The following is a 22,839-nucleotide window of genomic DNA, read 5'->3' on the forward strand; positions in this document are numbered from 1 at the left end:
CTAACACTCTTATGTTCAATCATCTAGAATAGGAGTTGGTCTGTAACTTCCCTTTGTAAATAAAGTTTTACTAGAACACTGATACACCATTCAGGTACTAATTTATCTACAACTGCTTTTTCACACTACAGCAAAAAGATCTAAGTTGTGACAAAAGACCATATAGATCATAAAGCTGAAATAATTACTGTTTGGCCTTTTACTGAAGCAGATATGGGAAAATCTAATCTAGATTTTAATTTTAATCACATTGTAGTTAGACAACTATGAATTAATTACTTTTTTCTCCTATCCCATTGACACTTGAACTTTATCTTCAATATTTCTTGGACTCTTACTTTGTTGAAGTTTATAATATAGTCATTGTTTCAAAAGATTCTATTGTTGGTACATATCTATTAAGATTTTTGTTTCAAAAAGAACATTTAAGGAGCTGAAAAAACTCAGCATTTAAGAATACTAGTTATTCTTCCAGAAGAGTCAAGTTTGGTTCCCAGCACTCATATCTGGCAACTCAAAACTTTCTGGAACTTTTGCTGCAAGGAATCCAATGTCCTCATCTGATCTCTGTGAGCACCCACACATATGGCATACTCTCATAGAGATATACAAATAAAATGAACAAAAATCACTGTTTTGTTTTAGGTTTTTTTTTTTGAGACAGAGTCTATGTAGCCCTGGCTGCCCTAGAACTTACTATATAGACCAGGTTGGCCTTGAACTCACAGAGGTCTGCCTGCCTCTGCATTCTGAGTGCTAAGACCACCATACTAGGCAAAAATCACACTTTTACAGGCATGATGGTACATGCCTATAATACTAGCTCTCAGGAGGATGAGGAAAGACGGTTGAGAGCTCAAGGCCAGCTTGGCTACATCGGAGGCCCTATCTCACTATAAGAAGGGAAAACATAGTGGTTTTAAGCTCCAAAAATCACTGTACTAATTCTGAATAACATATCCTAAATGAATAGCTATTTTGTGTGTAATACATGGTTTACTTACATACTTATGCTTTTCTTAAAATTATAAACTTCTAAAATAATTTCTTACCCCTTTCTTTCATTTGTCAACTCTGTGTGTGCTGCATCTTCTATTTGTTGAGCTTGGAGCTTCCACAAGCCTCCAGGGTTCCTGTACTGTGTTCTTCTACTCTGTAGAAAAGATTCCCTCTAGCTCTCTGCTTCTGCTTGACACAGGTAGACGAGTGCTCACAGGGGAAGGGACAAGCCTCCAGGGTTCCTGTACTGTGTTCTTCTACTCTGTAGAAAAGATTCCCTCTAGCTCTCTGCTTCTGCTTGACACAGGTAGACGAGTGATCACAGGGGAAGGGATGGCGTGAGACAGAAAGTTTTCTTGCAGAGGAACCTCCTCTCCTGGAGTCTCTTGCTACTGCTCTGTTCCTTGCCTTCCAGGGTCAGCAAGTGCACTTTAACGAGACATCACAAGTACAAGAAGGGAAGAAACCGGTAGTATCTTGATCACGTAGCTTGCTAGGAAAGGACCTGAGACTCACTAAGTCCACATTTCTTCTACATTCTCCATAGTCTGGAGCCAATATGTACAGTACAAATGTTCTGGTTTGTTTTTCCAAGCCTTGACACCAACTCCTAAAAACATCTGCACCATCGCTGACACTTTTTCTTCCCAGATCTGTTACCTATTAGCTGTCCCACACTCCCTTCTCTGAGTCTTTTCTCTAATTCCCTAACTGTGTGTAGAGATAAATTTCCTCCTCCCTTAAATCTTGATTTAACCTCCCTTCCTACACAGGATCTTCAATTAAACTCTTTCAGAAAACTATGGAACATCATTTACAAGTGGCACCCTGATTTTGACATTTTTATTTTCAAATATTTTTTAAAGAAACTGCATGCAGAAAGAAAATTTAAGCCCACCCCCATGATGTTTCTGAGAATACTAAAAGCAACAAGATGACTTTCATCAACATCAGTAGAGGGTATTTAGTCTGGAGTTGTTTGCCTTTCAGACAAATTGGGTAATCTCTTCAATGGCCTTTTTAAAAATATCCTTTCACGGGGACGGGAGACACTGGCTGCAGAACTGTAACTTCTAGCCACTTCCCTTCTCTAACACTGATGAGCAATCACTGACATATTTAACATTTTCAGACAGAAAAATTGAGCTAAGCTTTCCTATTAGAATTCCACTCCCATCCCTGCCATATCAATCCTTGCCTCCTAAGAAGCCTGTTTAGAGTCCACTGGGAGATAACTTTAACAGATTGTAACCCTTGTAACACTGATTAGGCAAACCCTTCCTAGAAAAGCTAGAAAGAATAGGCCCTTACACCCTATATTTTGTGAACTTTTAAAGACCTTAACATGAATAGTTGGTCTGTCTTCTTTAGGAACCTCAGCAGAAATACTGTTTTGGAATTCCTATGAGTAGTCCTTGAAGTTTTCCAACTGATTATAAATACCTTCTTGCTGGGTGGTGGTGGCATACTCCTTTAATCCAGCACTTAGGAAGCAGAAGCACGCAGATAACTGTGAGTTCAAGACCAGCCTGGTCTACAGAGCAAGTTCCAGGACACATAGGGCTACACAGAGAAACCCCCCCCCTCTCTCTCTCTCTCTCTCTCTCTCACACACATACACACACACACACAGATACACACTACATACAAATAATAATAGTAATTAATAATGATGATAAATTAACGACTCTTCTCTCTTTGGGACTGGGGTTGTTATTTGGAGAGACTGCTGTTGCACTTCTCTGTAGACTCAGAATTCTCTGAGTCTGGGTATTAGTCACTTCTGTATTACTGTGACCTAAATACCTGGTAGAAAGAACTTAAGAACTGCTGGGGGATATAGTTCAATGATGAAACACTTGACCTGCATGCGTGAGGTCCTACATTCAATCCTGGGTAAAAGGGCAAAGGTGGTGGGGAGACACACTTATGGGAAGACAATTTATCTTGGTTCACAGATTTAAAGTGTTATAGTTTATGATAGCAGGGAAGATGTAGCGGAATGTCTTAGACCATGGAGCACGTAATAGCTGTTCACATGACAAGTCTGAGGCCAGAAGCAGGGCTATATTATACCCTCCAAAGGCCCACTAGAGGTCCACTTCCACTAGGTAGGCCTATGCTGTGAGATATTTGATTAGTTTAATAAAAAGCTGAATGACCAATAGCTAGGTAGGCTATCCAGGCACAGAGGATGCTGGGAAGAAGGGCAGAGACGCCACGAGACACAGAGCAAGCAGTTTGAGAACTATGGAGATGAAGTAGCAAAGCTATGTGGCAGCATACAGATTAATGAAAATGGGTTAATTTAAGTAATAAGAGCTAGTTATAAACAAGATTAAGCTATTGGATGAGCTTTCATAATTAATCATAAGTCTCTTTGTGGTTATTTGGGAGATGGCAGGTGGAACAGAGAAAGAGTAGCTACAGGCCCATCTCCTAAATGGTGCCATCACCCGAGAAACAAGCATTCAAGCATAAACCTGGGGCTGGCAAAATGGTTTAGGATGTAAAACACTTGCCACATAAGCCTGATGACCTAAGTTTAATTCTCAGAATCCATGTAAAGGTATAAGAAGAGAATGCACTCCACAAAGTTGCCCCTTGACCTCCACACAGATGATGTAGCACACACAATCCCTTCTCCTACAATACCAAATAAATAAATAAATACATGATAAAAACATGAGCTGTAGGGGACCTGTCAGAGTTAAACAATAACAGATGGTAACTATTGAATCTCTATGTTCTCTCCTTGGTGTAGGCAAGTCTACCCCTTGCCATCTAGTGTTGGTCTATCTTGCTATCTGTTGGCAGTGTTTGAATGTCCTTCTATGCTCTGACCATGGACTCTCTAGCTACTTAGGAACAGTGTGGTTTCTGGTAAGTATCCGTACTTCATCAGATTTTAAGCAGTGACACAATAATCAGGCTGCTATCACTTTTGTTTCTTGGCTAATTTTTTTTTCTTTTCAGTTTCTTTATGTAGGCTCAGGCTAGATTTGAACTCACTCTGTAGCTCAGGTTGGCCACAAATCCATCATCCTGTTTTAGTGTCTTCTGAGTTCTAGGATAAAATGATATACTACCATACCTGGGTCCACTCTGCTTTTCAATCCTCCTCTCTTTGTCTCGTCTTCTACCACTATCCTACTCTTCACTTCCCTTCTCTCCCTCCCAGAAGGGGAAAAGAAGGAAAAACCACAAGCATTTATCTCTTACTACACATAAAGCATTGAGAGAGTAACTTCATTGAATCCATAATGCAATTGTGTGGGGGAGTTTTTATAATCACCACGTCTACCAGGGGGAGAATAAGTCCAAAGAGGGGAAGAGTAGGGCTGAGGTCAAGTGGAATGTTAGCCTATCACACCCATACAACCCCCTTGAGAGTAAGCTGCAAGCCTAGCCCATCCAAGAGTTCCACATGAGAAATTGGACGCAACTGACCATTTTCTTTGAGAACAATGGGCTGGCCTGAATGCCTTTAGCACTAGGCTCCAGTCTCAGCACCAAATGTCAGTCTTAACAGATAAAATCAACTGCTGAGAAAAGTTGTACGGTGTCACAGAGAGATGAACTGTTAACTACAAATTAAGCCCTCGACTTCCTAGTATTACACAGATACGTTATCAAGCTTTCTTGCTGGCCCATTCCCTTTTCTTTTATTCAAGCTTTTGTTTTTTAACCTAGACCTTTTCTAATTTACTAACTCAGTTCAACAAACACAGACTGTCTAGCTACTCTAGTATCAACTACCTTTTATGCTGTAGATACAGAAAATGAAAACACACTTCCTGCCCACATGATTCACTATATAGAGTCACGGACATAGGAAGGGCAGAAACAGGAACCAAGAAATAAGCCTATAATGGGGCAGTGTCTGACACAGGCTGTGTAAGGTACCATAGAAGACACAGAAAAGAAGTGGAAGAGTAGGTGGGGTGGGGAGAGGATAAGGAACCAATGAGTGAGTCCCTCAGATGATCAGGAATAGCTTTGTATGTAGACAACTCTATTGAAGGAAGAGTCATATCAAAACTGTTCCTGAGGTCTGAGAAGACAAACAAGTGTTGCATGAATTCTAATTGGTGTTAATAACAAACACCCGGAGTTAGATATTAGGGGGTCAAAGCTGAAAGATCAGAGAAGCAAAGAAGCCAGCCATTAGTTCTTACCTCTACAGAATCCTCAGATCGAATGGGGTATCCTGTCTCTATAAGCCCTCAGACTGAATCCTGAGCTCCTGTCATCTCCTACCTTACATCCCCCTCTCCATCCAGTCCTATCCCTTCCTGTCTCCACCTCCCTAGTGCTGGGATTAAAGGAATGATCCACTACTACCTAGCTCTGATTCTCTTTTAGACTGGATCAATACTGTGCAGCCCAGGGCAGCCTTGAACTCACAGAGGTCCATCTGAGTGCTAGGATTAAAGGTGTGTGCCACCACTGCCTGGCCTCTATGGATAACTAATGGCTTAGCTCTGCACCCTGATCTTCAGGTAAGCCTTATTTGTTAGATCACAAACAAAATATCACCACAAAGAAGTTGCTAGAACTTCACTGGTAACTGGATTAGTCACTTTTCTCAGGGCTATCATCAACTACTTGACAAGAAGCAACTTAATTGCTCAGCGGTGGTGGCGCACTTCTTTAATACCAGTACTTGGGAGGAAGAGGCAGGTGGATCTCTATGAGTTTGAGGCCAGCCTGGTCTACAAGAGCTAGTTCCAGGACAGTCAGGACTGTTATAAAGAGAAACCCTGTCTCAAAAAAACAGAAAAAAACAACAACAGCAGCAAAAACAAAACAAAACAAAACAAAACAAAACAAAAAACAAAAAGAAAGGAAGGAAGGAAGGAAGGAAGGAAGGAAGGAAGGAAAGAAGGAAGGACGTATGTACTAGGGCTTGAGAGGTATGAGACGTAACTTAGTTAGTAGAAAGTTTCACTAGCATGTATGAAGCCCAGGGTTCAATTCCTAGCACTATACAGAAGCAGAAGGATCAGACATTCATTGATATGGTGGCCAGCTTAGGATATATGAGACCTTTTCTAGGGTAAGAGATTTGTTTAGACACATGGTATAGCCCATCATGGCTGGGAAAACACACTGGCAAAATACATGGTGCAGGTATAGTGGCAGGAATTGCTTCAGACTGAAGCAGTAGGGGTGTGAGCCTGCATCTAAATGGACCAGCAAGTGGAGATAGACAAATGCTGGTACTCACCCACTTTGCTCAGTCTTGGAACCCAGCCAATGGGATGGAGTCACCGATATTCAGAGTGAGTCTTCCCTGAAACACACACATATAGTACACCTTAAAAATGGCCATAATAATGCCCAGGTGTTTTTTTTTCATCTAATCGAATTGAAAATGAAAATTGATCACCATAGCATCTTAGTGAACTTTTTTTTTCCCCTGGCTCTCTTTCAGAGTGTATGAGGTCACTTGTGTTATTTTGGGTCTCCCAGTGCCAGGCTATTGACCCGTTTTTCCTCATTCATGCCCTTCTTACTTTAGTGCTCCACCTGAAATTTACTTAAATCCTATCAAATTTCTATGCTCACTAAACAACTATCTTATCTTCTGTAAGCTCCTGCTTATTCTCTGCCCCCACTGGTAACTGATGTCTAATGATTTTGAAGGAGGCCTTCTCTTGTGTCTTTCAGCAACCAGTTTTCCTGACAACTGCCTAGCCTTTTCTCATTGTCATGGCCATATTCTATAAGAAAGGGATCGATTTGCTAGTTCATTTTCAACTTTTTTTTGGGCAAAGCTCTTGTCAAACTATTTTGAAATATAAGATTATAATATATGTGTGTGTAGTCTCACTATGAGCTGTGTTCCAGTAGACTCCCAATTGTACGGTGAATCTGAAAAGATAGACCCAAGAAAGAAAGAACAGGCTCTTCAGAGCAAGTTCAAGAGGCTTGTATTTTGTCTTGTTTTAAGAAAAATCTGTATGTTTAGTGCTCCAATTACATTTTTGAACCTCTTGAAAATAAGAACAGTATCTTTTTTGACACTTGTATTTAAATTTTTTCAAGGTTCCCAAAATAATAATTTGTATACTGTGTGTACTTTACTTTATTTTACCTTGAACTGAAATAATGTGTGGACTTCTGGTTAGGCGCCCTCCAGTTCATCCAACCCCTGCACTGACTTCCTCACTGTACACAGGATTGGCTCTGAAGGTCTATTCACTGTCACTTTTAAAGTTAGGTAAATATACTTTTAGGTCACATGCTTCTGTTCAGAGCTACAGCTGGCCTGAATTTCTGAAGTATTAGATTTCTACTTCGGACCTTTTGGGACCCAAGTAAAAATAAACACTTTCTTTGAAATTCAAACAGTTGATATTAACTTGAACCATCCTTAGTATAAGAGAATTCAGGTCAACATAAACATGTATCTACTACCAAATAGAGGAAATTTTTCCTAAATGAAATCCAAGCAGTATTTGGCATTCATTTTTATACCTTCCACTTGAACAGCTAAGTGTATTATATGAACTTTAGCCACAGTCCTTAGAGATAAGCAAAGGGAACTTAAAAGAAGGGCTTGCATGGGTAGGCTCTCCTAGCCAGACAGCACGAAAAACCTTACTCAGCTACCTGGCCTTCATAGGCCATTATTTTAGTCTCAGGATGGAAGACATGTGCTCTAACCGAACTCACATCTCCACATTGGGCCTCTTAGTATAGAAGGCATTTAGAACATCTGTCCAAATTTGCCAATGTTCACTTAGTTTTAAACGTTGCAACTTGTCTCTTTTGTAATCGCTTCCTCTTTCTCTCCTTCTCCACTTCTCCCCCTCTCTTAACACAGTTAAAGGCGAGACTGTACATCATACTATAGCCATGGAACTTGACATAGCACTCCCTCCAAGGACAACTTGAATTTTGAAAGACAATTAAGTCCAAAGACCTACTCATTAGTTTCTGAAATAAAAAATATCAGAAATTGAGCAAGGAAGGGGTGAAGGGGACAGGAGGCCTTCTTTCCTGGGTCTTTTAAATGACATAGGGGGCTTCTTACATTTAAGCTCCTAGAAGGAAAGGCTTGAGATGGAAGAAGACAGAGGATGTTACAACCAGGGGAAAGAAGATATTTATATGTTTCAGGTGAGACAAAACAGAGAATGGGGTAGAATTTATCATTTCTATGTTAAGCCACCATTGTTTATGGCACTTAATATTATCAGTGATTAAACCAACTTTAGGCCCCATCATCTTTCGACAGAACAATCATAATTAATAACAGAACACTGTCTTGTAAGGTAGACGGATAGACTAGAATTAAAAGTTATACCTTTAAGAAATCTGAAACAAAAAGCATATAGTCAAGTCACCTAAAACTTTGGGTGTAGATCAAAGGCACATCCAGAGACTCCCCACTACCTTTTCCGTCGATTATATTTCCTTAAGGATCAGGCCACAGATGACTCAGGACTTTGCATTTTTCTTTCATCACACGGATGCCCATCACTGTTTATGCTGTGTCCTTTACCTGAAATCTATCTTCCCCTGTGTCTTAGTCAGGCTTGATGTTGCTGTGATCAAACACCATGGCCAAAAGCAAGTTGAGGCTTGGTGGTGGTGTATACCTTTAATCCCAGCACTTGGGAGGCAGAGGTAGATCCCAGTGAATACAAGGCCAGCCTGGTCTACAAAGCCAGTTCCAGGCAGCCAGAAATTCTGTCTTGAAAAACAAACCATAAAAAGAAAAGAAAGTTGGGAAGGAAAGGGTTTATATGGTTTACACTTCCACACCGTAGTCCACCACTGAAGGAAGTTGGGGCAGAAACATGGAAGCAGAAGCTGATGCAGAGGCAACTGAGGGCTGCTGCTTACTGGTTTGTTCCTCATGGCTTGCTCAACCTGCCTTAAAGAACTGCCAGTCTAGAGGTGGCACCACCTCCAATGGGCTGTGCTGTCCCCCATTAATCACTAAATAATAAGATGCCTTACAGACTTGCCTATAGCCTGATCTTACAGAGGTATTTTTTTCAATTGAAGTTCCCTCTTCTCCAGATGACTATAGGTAAGTATAGTGTAAATATATGTCACACTCTGTTTCATAAGGGAGATGAGGTTTATATACATAACAGTATAAAAAAGTTAAAGTTAATTACTGAATTTAAATGATATCTACTAAACACCTACACGCCAGGAATTATGTCCCAGACTACTAGCATAAGTTAGTCTACTCCTGGGGTGTTCACAACCCACTTTGCCAGCTCTCTTGCTACAACACTTCAGTGGTTACATATCCATCTCCATGCTGCTTCTTACAACAGCCCTATGGAGTGTATGGTTATTTCCATGTTCACAGTGGTGAAACAGCATTTGAATCCCTAGATCTGACTCCAAGACCACAGCTTTTCTTCCCCATTACACGGGTATTCCTCTGATTGTTTTTTCCAGTGTCATACACACCCTCAAAGGGAAATACACTTATACTCTCTGAGATTGGACTGTGCTCAAAATCAATGCTGTTTTTTTGTTTTGTTTTGATGTTTTTTGAGATGGGGTTTCTCTGTGTAGTTTTGGCTGTCCTGGAACTCCCTCTGTAGGCCATACTAACTTCAAACTCAGAGATCCACCTGCCTCTGCCTCCCAAGAGCTGGGGGATTAAAGGTGTGGGCCACCACTGCCCAGCAATCAATGCTGTCTTAAAAATCCATACTTACTAAAATGTTTTATGTTACCTCCTATGGGAATGAACTGAAACTAAGAAAATGAATCACATTTCTAAGTCTAGCCTTTACTGAAGGAATCTGTGTTTGGCTTTTAGGTGACTTCACTTTTTTTTTCTTCTCAGGTTTCTTAAAAGCATAGTTTTTAAATTCAGTTTCCTATGAAAATTATAACAAAGCCCAGACTTACCTCTGAAATGTCAAGGGTGATTAATGATCTTTCTTTTCCTGGAAAGAGTCTCATTCTGGCTATAGGATCTCTTCAGTCTGTTACTAGTCACAAATCTCTCAGGGCTGGTTGAACCTAATGGTTCTATAAGTCTGCTTCAATGATCTTGCTGCCAGTCCAGAAGGTCCCAAATCTGCGTAAACACCCTCTGTTCGGAATCGCCGCTAGAGGGCAAATCGGGGCTGTAACTGTGGAGGGCCCTCTAGTGGTGGCTGTGAAATCCGAAGCTCTTTATGGAACCTATTAAAAACTCAGAAGTTGCACTCGGGAAGCCAGCCTGTGTGACACCCGGTAGTGAAGTTATTTTTAAAGACATCTTGGTTCTCGACTTCCCTTTTCTTAAGGTCTTTAGCAGGTATCAGTTACCTTTCTTTGATGAATCTCCCCCTCTGGTTGTGGCAATGTGAAGCCATTATTCTCTCGTCAAAAAGATACATATTTTAAAAAAGGGTTGGCCACTTTTTCCATTGTCTTTTTTTGTTTTGTTTTTTTCGAGACAGGGTTTCTCTGTAACAGCCCTGGTGACTGTCCTGGAACTCACTCTGTAGACCAGGCTGGCCTTGATTCACTGAGATCCACCTGCCTCCCGAGTGCTGGGATTAATGGTGAGAGCCACCACCGCCTGGCTTCTCACTGTCTTTTTATATCCCCTTGAACACAGAATTTATAAATATGCATTCAAGATTTTCTATTACAATCCTAGGTTCAACAACGGCTTGCGAGGTCTAAAACTAACATTCACAATTTAAACCCTGGCTCTTATATTAAAATGCCATCTAACATTTCTAAGCTTTTGTTTCATCTGTAAAATACAGAGACTGCTAGTATTACATAGTTTTGGGGAAACATAACTCTAATCGTGTATACAAGGTACTAGTATGGCGCAGTAAATGTTCAACAAGCATTAGCTACCATTAGCTATTCTTCAGTTAAGCCACTGTGAACTGTATCTATCAGTGCCAGAAAAATGCAGTATGCATAGGAAACACTGGCATATGTGCAGAATAAATTCCAATAGCCGCCTGCACTTAGCCTAAAGCTGTTGTGTCCTTAGGTTGTGAAAAGGGGGCTCATTCGTACGATATAATCCGTGCATCGGGTACTTGGAATGTATTCTCACGAAGAAACTGTATTTTGCACACAAGTGTCCTTCCCTCCACCCAGCCAGGTGCACACACATTCAGGGTGAGTCTGGGCCGGGAGTCTGTGAACCAGGCCTGAGGCCACATGGACAAAAGCAAGAGCGTTTCAGGCCAAGGCAAGGAACAGAGCACTCAAAAGACCACGCAACCCAAGCCAAATCAGATTCCCCACCCACTAGAAGTCTGAAAGGTGGCACAGCCTCCCAGCTCAAAGTCCACCCAGGAAAGTGGCCAGAAAAATCAGACAGGTAGAAGTCTGATAGAAACCCTGTCAGAAAAGTTAAGAGCTGGGAGGCTCATGACAGCCACAGGCCCAGAAAAAGGTCAGTGAGAGCTGCGCAGCTGTTCCATCTGGTGCCAGAGGCTTTGGCTGTTGTCTTCTACACCCAGGCTCTCAGCCTTCCAGACCAGCCCCACCTAGAAAAGCCCATCTTTCTACTCCTCTAGGAGGACTGACTTGTAGGGGGTAGTCTCACTCCCAGCCAGCACAGCTCTCTGAGCATGAATGAGAAGAGGGCGAGCATGTGGGCAGTCTCTGGCGGGGGTGGGTGTAGCTGGCCGCAGAGGAAGAGTTCTTGGCTGGGGCTTGTGCCTCCATGTTGTATTACATGTGTTTCTTTGAGAAACAGGAGGGGCCTTGGCTGCCAGGGACCCTGACAAGCCGCAACTTGAGCGGTGTCTCAAAGCCTGGGCTGATTGGGAATAGAAAGTAGGGAGGGCAGCCCTGGCAAGGGGGTGGGGAACAGCATGGGCAAAGGCACCAAGGAAGAATGAATCTGCTGCGCCGGGGATGGCATGGAGACTTCCCTGATTGGAGCTGGGAGTTCTTGCAGGGGGGATGGAGGCGGCTGTGATTGGACAGCTAAAGTGGGGCCAGATTTGGAGGGCTTTGAATGCCCGACCAAGGAGCACTTCAACCAGCTCCTCACTTGCCATTTTCCTACCAGACCGATTCACCTCGCGGCGCTCGCTTTTCTTCGGGGGGCGGGGAGGGTATGGGGGGGCTTCTGAGACGTCGCCGCCAAGCTCTCACCTGCTTCAGCGCTGTCCGCTGATTGAGGGAGGAAGTCACCCTGACTGACTAGGGGGGCGCACACACGCGTGTGCGCGCGCGCTCGTGGGGGCGGGGGTCGTGTGGATTCGTTTCACCTTACACGCTAGGAAGCAATACATTCTCCCTTCCACGCCGCGCGGTCGCACGGGTTCACCTCTCCCCGCCACCTCCACCCCGCCCGCCGCCGCCGTCACGCGAGCCCGCTCCCCCCTCCCCCGCCCCACGCCGTCCTCCCGTCCGCCGCAGCCGCCCGGCCGCTCCCTCAGGGCCCCCGCCGCGGCTTCCTGGGCCCGCGGCCCGCGGCCGCTCCGCCCCGCGCGCTCCGCGCCCCCCTGCGGCCCCCGCGCCGCGCCCGCACACGCGCGTCCACGCCCCCCGGCCGCGCGGTAGGTGTTGTGCCGTCTGCGCCGGGCCGCAGTGCGGCTGCGCGCGCTGGGCTGCTCGGGGCTGGCAGGACAGCGGCGGCCGCGGCGGCGGGGCCGGGAGCGAGCGAGCGGCGCGGGGGAGCTCGGAGGCGCCAGGCCCCCGGAGGGAGGGCGGCCCGGGAGGCAGGCCCCGGAGAGACCCGTCGGGTTGGATTTGGGGGCGGAGGGGGCGCCTGGCCACGGACCTCGTTTTTCAGACGCCCCCCAGCCCCGGCCGCTGACGGGGGGCTGAGGGGCGCCGCCATGCCTCTGCCGCGGTGACGCGCGGGGCCGTGGAGGAGAACCGGGAGTGGAACCGTGACGAGAACCGCAAGGAAAACGGGGAGAGGAGCCTTGAGGAACCGCTCGGTCTCCCCGGGGATGTCCCTCAGGCGGCCGGCGAAAGCGACTCACTCGAGCCCTGGGGTATAGGCCTAGCTTATCCAGCTTCCTTCCTCCTCCTCCTCTTCCTCCCCTCCCCCTCCTCCTCCCCTCGTCGTCCTCCCCTCCGCGTCTCTTCCCTCACCCTTCCCCGCGCCCCCATCTTCCCTCCCTCCCTCCCCTCCAGCAGCGATGGCAGAGGAACAACAACAGCCGCCACCACAGCAGCCCGATGCCCATCAGCAGTTTCCCCTCAGCGCCCCCAACCCCGGGGTGGCTCTGCCAGCCCTTGTGCCCGGGCTGCCAGGGACCGAGGCCAGCGCTCTGCAACACAAGATCAAGAACTCCATCTGGTAAGAGGATCCTCCATCGCTGGGGTAGAAACAGCCTAGGCACCTTTCTGCTGCAAAGGGGGTGGGGGGCGGCGGCATCCAGAGCGCAGGCTGATGCATTCATTGAAGGTGGGTTTCCACTGCCGGCTCGGGTGCATGGCTGTGGCACCTCTGGCGGGGGGTGGGGGGGGAGAAGGTTGCACCCACCCCTGTCTCCTTAGACACACACACACACACACACCATACTTCCCTCTCCTCCTCAATTGTAAGCAGATAAACAAGTTATTTGTGCATTTTCCACGTACAGTAAGGGAAATATGGGTCAAGATTAAGTCATTGCACGAGCGTGGCATGAACTGGGAACTTGGAATGGGCAATGTGTTGGCTGCTTTTGTAGTCATAGAAGGAGGAAGGAGTGGATTGTGAATTTTGACCGAACGAGACATTTGTACGCAACGACATTAATATGCAGCATAAAACCTAACGTGCCTTTTCCATTCAGTTGGGATAGCCGCTGTTTCTGGATGGGGTTGCCTCCTTTATCCTCGCTCTGAATTTCCCTTCTGGGGAATTTATTTATTTATTTATTTATTTGCATTGACTGTAAAGGAAATGCTGCTTTAGCATAAAGTGTTTTTATTTTAACGTGTTAATTTACACAGTAAAGTGAATTTTTTTAATGTAAACGATCTTGCCATTTTGTGTAATTATTAAAAAGAAACTAGATGGAGCATCCTTTCCTGGTTCTGTGTTTCTTGTGGGAGTTTGCTGTATTTCTGTTAACTGAACTCTTAAAGACTGATAGCAGTATTAATAAATACACAGAGATATGTTCGTCTTCTATTAGAATCATTGCAAATGTTGTTTGAATGTGAACTTGCATTAATATTTTGTAGGATTCTTTATAAACTGACCTTTTTTTAAAAGCGTGGTACTGTTTTTAAAATGGAAAGCAATATTTGGAATTTGGCCTAAGATTGCTTTTAGTAGAAGTTTTAAAATAGAATTAAGTATGATGTGAAAAAAACAGCCTTGATTTTTAAGCATGTATCTGGCAGGTTCATCATTGAATATAACTATTAAAATAACAAAACTTGCAATTTAAAGACAAAGGTGTCATAAAGCAGCTAGCATTGTATGTAAAGCAGTTGAACATATGAAGACAGTAACCAATTTTAAATACAAAATTAAGAGCTGTTGTATAGTAATTTTCATTATTTTCTTGGCCTGCTTCCATGTCATGATGCTAATATGAAGTAGGTCAGTGCAGACTCTGCTAGTTTCCTACTACACAGTAGTTGACAGCTGAGTGGCTTACTTTCATTTTTTATTTTAATATGAAAATTATTTGAAAAAGAATTTTTTAAGACTGACAATAGTTATGTGGTGCCACGGATAGGTCAGATGTGTAAAGTGCGTGTGTGCACATGTGTGCATGTGTGTTTATGGCAGGGTGGGGGAGACCTCAGTAGAGATACTTTGACCGTGCTTTCAAAGCTATAATTTAAATAAAGGTATGATTAATTTCTGACTTTGGGGGGTCTATAAAGCCAGGTGTTTTATCACTTGATAATGTAACTTAGGGTCCCTAAGATCACAACTGAATTGAAGTAAAACACCCTTGTTTTTTTAGCCTCAAAAGGGGGACATTTCAGTTAAAGGGCTCAAATCTTTTAGGAAAGGTAAACTTTAAAGGTTAAATTAGTAAGGTTGTTTTATTATGAAAACAGTAAGGGAGAAGAATTTTACTTTAGAGTTCCACAGAAAGAGTGAGTTGATAGGCACTGAAGAGTCTTGGAATAATGGTGACCGCAGAGTGCCTTTTGTTTGTTTATTTTTGCTAGATTGTAATTTAATTCACTCATTGGTAATGATATTTGCACATCTTTTACAACTGAGGTATGCTGGCTTTCACATGAAAAAACTTCTCAAGTACAGGGAGTACTCTTCAAATTTTTGATTTGGCACTGAAAAATTAATAAGCAACATATCTTACTATCAAAATGTACTGTTCTATATCTTCATTTTGTAATGACATAGTTGCATTTCATTTCCAATTTTAGTAATTATATTTGTAAAAATTATTTATTCCTTATTTCTTTATATCGAAAACTTGAGGATAATAAACCACCATGGTGGATAATAAGTATTAGTAATCATATTTAATAAAGACTTGTAACTCCTTCACAAGAATGGATTCGTATTATTCATCAAAGAACTATATAAAATACAGATGTTAAAAAGTGAAAGTTTCATTGTTACTTATTTTTTTTTTTTTAATGTAGTGCTTACTATGTAACCCTGGCTGGCCTTTAATGTAGAAGTCCTTTTCTGCCTTCCAAGTTCTGGTTTAAGGGCATATACTTTCACGCCTAACTCATTGCTACTATCTAAAAAAATAATATTTTTAAAATAAATTAAAACTGTTTTCAATAGATATAACTATAATTCTATATGTATGTTGTTTCATTATTTTTTAGGCAATACTTTTTCCACCATTATTTAAAATCATCCGGTAATGTTCTGAGAGATTGTCAGTTTCTGTGTCATCATTCAGTACTGTTATTAACAGTAAAAATGAGATTCAAAAGAAATGTGGCATTTAAGAATTATCAACTGGGTTTTGCATTTGGGTTGATTGTAGTTTCTAAACTATGGGCTTGCAGGTTACAAACAAGTCTGTACTTGCCCTCCTACTCTACAAATATAAATATAGTATATGATGTAGGCCTTTAACAGGACAATGAGTTATTTATTATCTTGGCTCACAATTAATTTATTCCATTTATTAAATGCTACTTGATAAAAGTATTCCATTGTATTTCAAGCATTAAATATGTCTCTAAAGAGGAATAATTATTCAACATTGAGATGTAGTATTTAATGAGATTAAAACGATTTCTCAAGAGTTAGAAATAGCGTGGACTTTTAAAGTAATTCTAGAACATTTACTTCTAACTTGATAGTGTTATATTTGTATTAATATATTTGTGAGTATCTTCAAATTAAGTCTAGGTTAACAAACCTGACTGTTGTCTGTAGTTTCTTTATTTCTTCCCATTCCATAGACAAACATTCCAAATTACTTATATGCCTCACCTAAAATGATTTTTATTTGTCTAGGTTAACAATCCTGACTATTGTCTGTTTCTTTATTTCTTCCCATTCCATAGACAAAGGGTCCAAATTACTTATATGCCTCACATAAAATGATTTTTATTTGTGGAGGTCTTTTAATTCTGATTAGGCTATAAGAATGTTATTTATATTTTATAAATAATATAATTTGAAAATAATCTTTTTCTCAAATGAGGGAGAAAGGAAGACAGTATTAGAATAGTAGACACACATAGTTTTACTTTTTGGTTTTTTGAATAGGGTTTTGATCTATGACCCTGGCTGGCTTGGCATTCATGATCCTACTGCCTCAGCCCCTTGTGTCATGATACCTGGTACCTTAATCTTTTTTTTTTTTCTACAGGAAGACTCATACTGACAAGTTAAGACAAAGTTATAGCCAACTAAGTATGAACTTCTTTAATTTATATTGCTCTTCCCTTTGGTTACTTATGTTTTCCCTTCTCAGTGACTTCTCCCTTGGGAAAAAATATGAAAATTTCTATTTAATTTAAACAACAAAAATTTTGCTACCTACCCTTATTATTTGGGACAGGGTCTCTCTATGTAGTCTTGGCTGTCCTAGAGATTGCTATATAGATCATCCTGCCTCTGCCTACCTAGTGCTGGGATTCAAGGCATGCACTACCAAACGAGGCTTCCTCTTTTTTTGTTGTTTTTGGTTTTTATTGTTTTTTTCGAGACACGGTTTCTCTGTAACTTTGGAGCCTGTCCTGGAACTAGCTGTTGTAGACCAGGCTAGCCTCAAACTCACAGATATCCGCCTATCTCTACCTCCCTAGTGCTGGGATTAAAGGTGTGCACCACCTGGCTCCTCTTTTTTTTTTTCCCAAGATGTTTTACTTAGAAACCATTATAACAGTATTTGAGATCTCTTCTGTTTAGTTGGTTAGCTTTAAGAATAGATCATAGACTGGATGTGGTGCACACCTTTAATCCTAGCACTCAGGAGGTTGAAACTGGAGAATACTGTGAGTCCAGAGCTACAAAGAGAGACCCTGTCTCAAAACAAAACAAAAAAGAATAGATCATGGGCCGAGGATGTAGCTCAGGGGTAGAGCACTTACCTAACTTGTATAAGGAAGGCTATGGGTTATCCCCAGATACTTGGCATTGCATCAAAGGGAATGAAGGAAGAAATGTACATGGGGTTGGAGTGACTCGTATTTGCTATTAGGTGTAACCTAGATAATCAACTTCCACCTAAAAAAAATATCAAAAGAAGTCCTAACATTTTATTGTAGAAAATATTTTAATGCTGTACTAAAAAACCTGAGATTCTAATAGTATTTTTTTTTCAGTTAAGCCTTACAAGTCTTTAAACAGAAAGATGTATCAGTATTTTTTATTCAGTTCTGGTGCATTTTAGACCTAAATTGTAGTCAAAGAATTATTTTGAGTGTTTTCTAGATTATCATTTATACCCAATTAATTTTGCTTTGGTTTCTTATTGTTATGGCAATAAGCATCTCAATATTAAATGATTAATCTTATTTCAGTTTTAATACAATGAGTAGCGTATATGATAGTCTATAACATTTACACAGCAATACCTTATTAGTCCTGTTTTCTGTCCTCTGGCACAGATCTCAGTAGTAGTTTTGTCCTTGAGACATGCAGTTTATTAGCGCTGTAAGAAATAATTGTTATTCATCCAGCTTTAGTGGGAAACATGTGCTATTAAGTAGCTCATATCTTTAGTTTATTTTAAGCCCAGGATCTTTTTTGTCTTGCATGTATTTTAGTTTAGTTGGTTAAATGTTCCTTGCCCTGAAGTCAGCTAGTCTTCTGTAATCAGCACAGAAAAGACTTGGCTTGCTTTTGTTTGTCTGTATTGAGGCCAGCTCTGATGTTTGTGTCCCAGCACTAAGTGGCTCTGATTCCAGAAAGAAATTGTCTTCCCTGTTATCCAAAAAGGCAAGTTAAGCAATTTCAAACCTGTCATATTTCTGGTCCTATTTAGTTTAACTAATGATATGTATGTGTTTAAATAATTGACCAATTAGCTCTTTCCCCCTGGAAGATTTCTTGAATGATGGTATGTCCAGACTGATTTGACTACTGTCTCTTTACTGGTTTTAGAGATTTAGGGGAAAAATGATCTGGTAGGAAGAACAGAAATATTGTCATGCATGAAAGGTGTGCTTTGAATAAAAATTACATCAACTTGCTTTTACCTAAAATTTTGAAAACATTAAACATTGTCATTTACTAAAGTCGGAACACTTAAGAAAGAGCAGTACTCAACTGAATATCTGATATATACAAAGTGCTATGCTAAATAAACACTGGTATTTGAGGAATGTTCATTTGCTCTGCTGTTAACCTAGGAAGGAAAATGTGCAGTGAAACTTCTTATGTTCAGTTGGGGACTGACCAGGGAGAGAAATGACACATGTCAAATATGGATCCTGAAAAAAGTATGCCTTCATTTCCTCATTTATAAAATGAAAGTTATACTGAATGACCTTGCAGGTTCTTTCAGCTTTTAAATTATGAGTCTGCTACTAAATTAATATTGACAGCAGTAATAAAACATAGCATAAGCACAGTGAAAGACTAATATAATTATCATAGGCAGTCAACAGAACATTTTTAGTCAACAGGTTATTAGGGTTTGCTAGTGTCTCCTTGGGTGTTAGCCCAGGAGGACTATTTGAAGGTGTTGTTCCCTTATCATTGCCATGTGCAAGTGTTTCATTGCATGAGATTAAGTCTGCAAATATTTATTGAAAATTATAACATTTAAAGTATTCTAAGAGCTGGTTTATTACAAATATGCTAAACTGTACAATAATCCCAGTTGTTGAGGAGGCTGTGAGCTGCTGTTTGAGAGATAGCAGTAAGGGACTGTGGGCTTCTTTCTTTCTTTCTTTCCTTCCTTCCTTCCTTCTTTTTTTCTTTGTTTTAAAATAAAGTTGTTTAACCTCCAAGCAAGTATTTTAAGGCAGTAGTGAACACCATTTTCAAAAATTGCTACTGTAAACAAAACGGATATATATTGTTTTTAGAATAATTTGGTGTAGGGTTGAGCTTCACAATAGACATTTTAATGAGTTGTGATAGTGTCTTTTTTAAGAACAAGGCAATAAGATGGTTACTGCACAAACCTAACCAAATCACACACTCTTATCCATTGCCTCCATTCTGTTATTCTCTTTGTGTTGGCATTTGGTTCCTGGAGGAATTCTAAGAGGTCAGGTTAAAGATGAGCAGTGTTGTTCAATAGGAAAAGACTCTTCCTCTTCTGGACAGGACAGTGAAATAAATGTCAGCACACTCCTGATTGCTAACTGTGAGACTAATATAGTTAGCATTCAACTTTAATCCACATAAATAAAAACCCTTAAACATGATTTAATTGAATCTTTTTGAGATTATAAATAAACATTTTTCTTTATTTTATGAACTACATATATTCTATTTAAAAGAGGAAATAGAAACAGTATAGGTTTGATTAATTTTTACAGTATTTCTGTCAAGCATCTATTATTGTAGATTTTATATAGAGGGAGGTGAGGTTTTATATTTCCTTGTATCTGATAATAAACAAAATGGTATTCCTTGCTGCTTGAATCTCCATTTGGGGTACAGAATTGGGAGGATGAGAGGCTGTATAGTGAAAAACTGCAATCTGTTATGCCATGAACTTCAGGAAGTTAAAGAGTCAGTAGGGTGTGATTTCCCATCTTTTCCAAAATAATTTTATGTAGGAAAAAAATTGTTTGAATTTATTTGTTGTCTTAGGTTTCAGTAGCAAGGGATCGGGTAATGTACAATACTTTTATACTCATTTGAACACAGGATTAATAAATTGATTTGAATTTGCATTCTAGGTCTGATTAGTGATGCCTATCAAAAACATGGATAGAGAAAGTGATGGTATAGATACCTTATTTTTGTCTCCTTTTTCATATCTGAAATCGACTTTCTTAGAATTTGAACTCTAGTATTGATAGTGCATCATAATGATTGGTTTTCTTGGAGGCTGTGGTCATCACTAGGGCTCTTGTGCTTTATTGACCTTTATGATTTTAAGGTGTAAAGGTGAGCATGGGGCTAGGGAGATAGCTCAGTCAGTAAAGTGCCTGCCACACAAGCATGAGAACCTTAGTTTGAATTCCCAGTGTTCATGGTGAAAATGGTGCAGCTGCATGTGTCTATAACACTTCTCATGGGGATGCAGAGATAGGCTGATACTTGAAGCACACTAGCTGACCACCCTTATCTAAATTGGTGAGCTCCAGGTTCACCAAGAGACCCTGTCTCAAATAAAGGTAGTGAGTGATTCAGGAAGATATCCAATGTCAAGTTCTGGCCTCCAAATGAGCACGTCTATGTCCTTGCACACCTGCATGCTCCTATACACACTACACATGAACATATCCATACCACCCCCCTCAATAGACACACTCAAAACTTGAGCATGAAGATCACTTGGGTTCTGATTTTCCTCCTGTTTTTCTTTGACTGTCTTTTTCATATGGCCAAAGAGGTACAAAATGAGAATAGAGGATTATTGTACTAAGTGACCATTTTTTCTTTGCTTTCTGTTATACTTTTTCCCCTACTGATGCACACTGTAACTCATAAACCACTGACTTATGAGCCTCTTAAAAGTTGTGTTATTTAATATTTCTTGATAATTTAGACTTGCTTTACTACCTGAAATAAGTCCATTTTAGTGACATTTAAAGTGCAGTTTAACTGAATGAAACTTTCTCATTTTCTAATATGTGAAGTTCAAAAATTAAGGGACTAAGTATGTATGAAGCTAGACCATCACTGCAAAAATCTTGAGTAAATATAGTATACAGTAAAATGTTACTTGTATATAGAGAAGCCAATAACTTATATTTTTACTATAGAGATATGAAATTTAGAAATGTAATTGCATAAAGCTTCTCTGATATCTTACTTGAAGTAATATTTATGTTTATGGGAACCTGAAAAATGAATTTCAACAAATGATTCAGTTAATGTAAATCATTTCCCTGATTTGATCGTGGTCATTAGTGCTATTAAAGGCAAATGTATATAAACATCATGACAGAAATTTTCACAGTCATATTATTAAGTATATGATCTCCTTTTTCCGAAGCAAAAACTATTGGCAAGCAGCATTTAATCAACTACTGCATCTAAAAGTTTCTAGCAAATAAGAAAGTCAAAGATTAATTCTAAATTCATGAAAGCAAGTAATGATGGAAAGGCAGATTCAGTACATATTGTCATCCTTTCGTATGTAAAGCATAGGAAAGTTAAAAATAGGGGACTATCCCAGTCTTTACAACATTACCCACTTGGATTTTACGTATGAAAATAAGATTTTGTTTAATGCAGTAATGGTATAATAAGTAGTAGATAAGGAAAGGATTCAATGAGAACATGAGGTATTTTTATTCGCAAAGCTCAGGGTTGTAGGCTTATTAAAACATCACAAGATAGACTATAGATTTAAACATACTGCTTAACAGATCCTTACTGTGACTTCTTTATTCTCTCTGTCATGAATTAGGTTTAGAGCTGTAGATGACAGTGAATCTTACCAATAATGTAGGTAAGTAGAGGAAGATAGTTTGGGAGAAAATGTATTCGGAAAACTTACTAAGGAGTATAGTTCCCACATATAAATGGTAGTACCAACCAATTATAACCCTGTTACCTAAGTTTTGATTTACATAGGTAGAAGAAAAATGCAGTAACAGGGAAGAAAAGGATGGGTATGGATGAGCACCAATCAACAGAACTCAAGTACAGGTTGTTACTTTAAGCTTAGCATTTTATTTTACATTAAATTTATTTATGTGTATGAATGTTTTCCCTGCATGTATGAAAGTAAGCCGTGTACATGCATGTCTGGTGCCCATGTAGGTGAGAAGAGGATGTTGGATCCTCTGGGACTAGAATTACAGATAATTGTGAGCCACCAAGTAGTCCTGGAACAGAATCTGGGTTCTCTAGAGCAACAAGTGCTCTTAATCACTGAGTCATTTCTCCAGCCCTAAACTTTTAACAACAGTCTTTTTTCTGTATCTTGGTATCTTACGGCCTCAATTTGTCCTTGTTTTCTGTTCTACTTCTTTTGATAGTAAATACTACTCTATCTTTTTCTTTAATCAGTCTAGCAATATTGGTTACACATTTGATTTTTTTCCTGACCACGACTCTGTTCAATATTTGTTACTTAACTCATTGACTAATTTGTAGTATAACTTAAACTTCTTTCTGTTTTCCTATTTCCACTTCCAAAACCATAGTTCAGTGTTTTAACACTCTATATCTATACTATTAAGGATAATAGTAGTTTGTGTTTGTCATTATTGGAGTCCAAAATATCTCTCTTGGGTTTATGCATTTGGATGTCAAGTTCACAAGTAGTGGTTCTGTTTAAGAGGTTGTGGAACTTGTAGGAAGTAGGGCCTGACTCCAGAGGCCCTTGCTTCAGTCCTGTTCTG

The 22,839-nt window shown here is 40.5% G+C and overlaps 1 protein-coding gene across 3 annotated transcripts in view; it reads left to right on the top strand.

Annotated features, from left to right (window-relative positions):
* Window positions 1-22,839, top strand: part of Rfx7 (regulatory factor X7) — a 106,236-nt gene that overhangs the window by 1,004 nt on the left and 82,393 nt on the right. Inside the window, exons 1-2 of one of the 3 annotated variants that reach the window (XM_087905367.1) lie at window positions 12,756-12,956; window positions 13,099-13,264. The exons of 1 other annotated variant lie outside the window; for it this stretch is intronic. In XM_087905367.1, coding sequence (XP_087761493.1) covers window positions 13,104-13,264 — 161 coding nt within the window. In that variant the 5' untranslated portion in view covers window positions 12,756-12,956; window positions 13,099-13,103. Of the gene's footprint in view, window positions 1-12,755; window positions 12,957-13,098; window positions 13,265-22,839 lie in introns of those variants that run through there. One more of the 3 variants, XM_087905366.1, reaches the window with a different exon arrangement.

This window comes from Myodes glareolus, chromosome 4 (genome assembly GCF_982192425.1).
Source record: "Myodes glareolus chromosome 4, mMyoGla1.1, whole genome shotgun sequence".
Taxonomy (NCBI): domain Eukaryota; kingdom Metazoa; phylum Chordata; class Mammalia; order Rodentia; family Cricetidae; genus Myodes; species Myodes glareolus.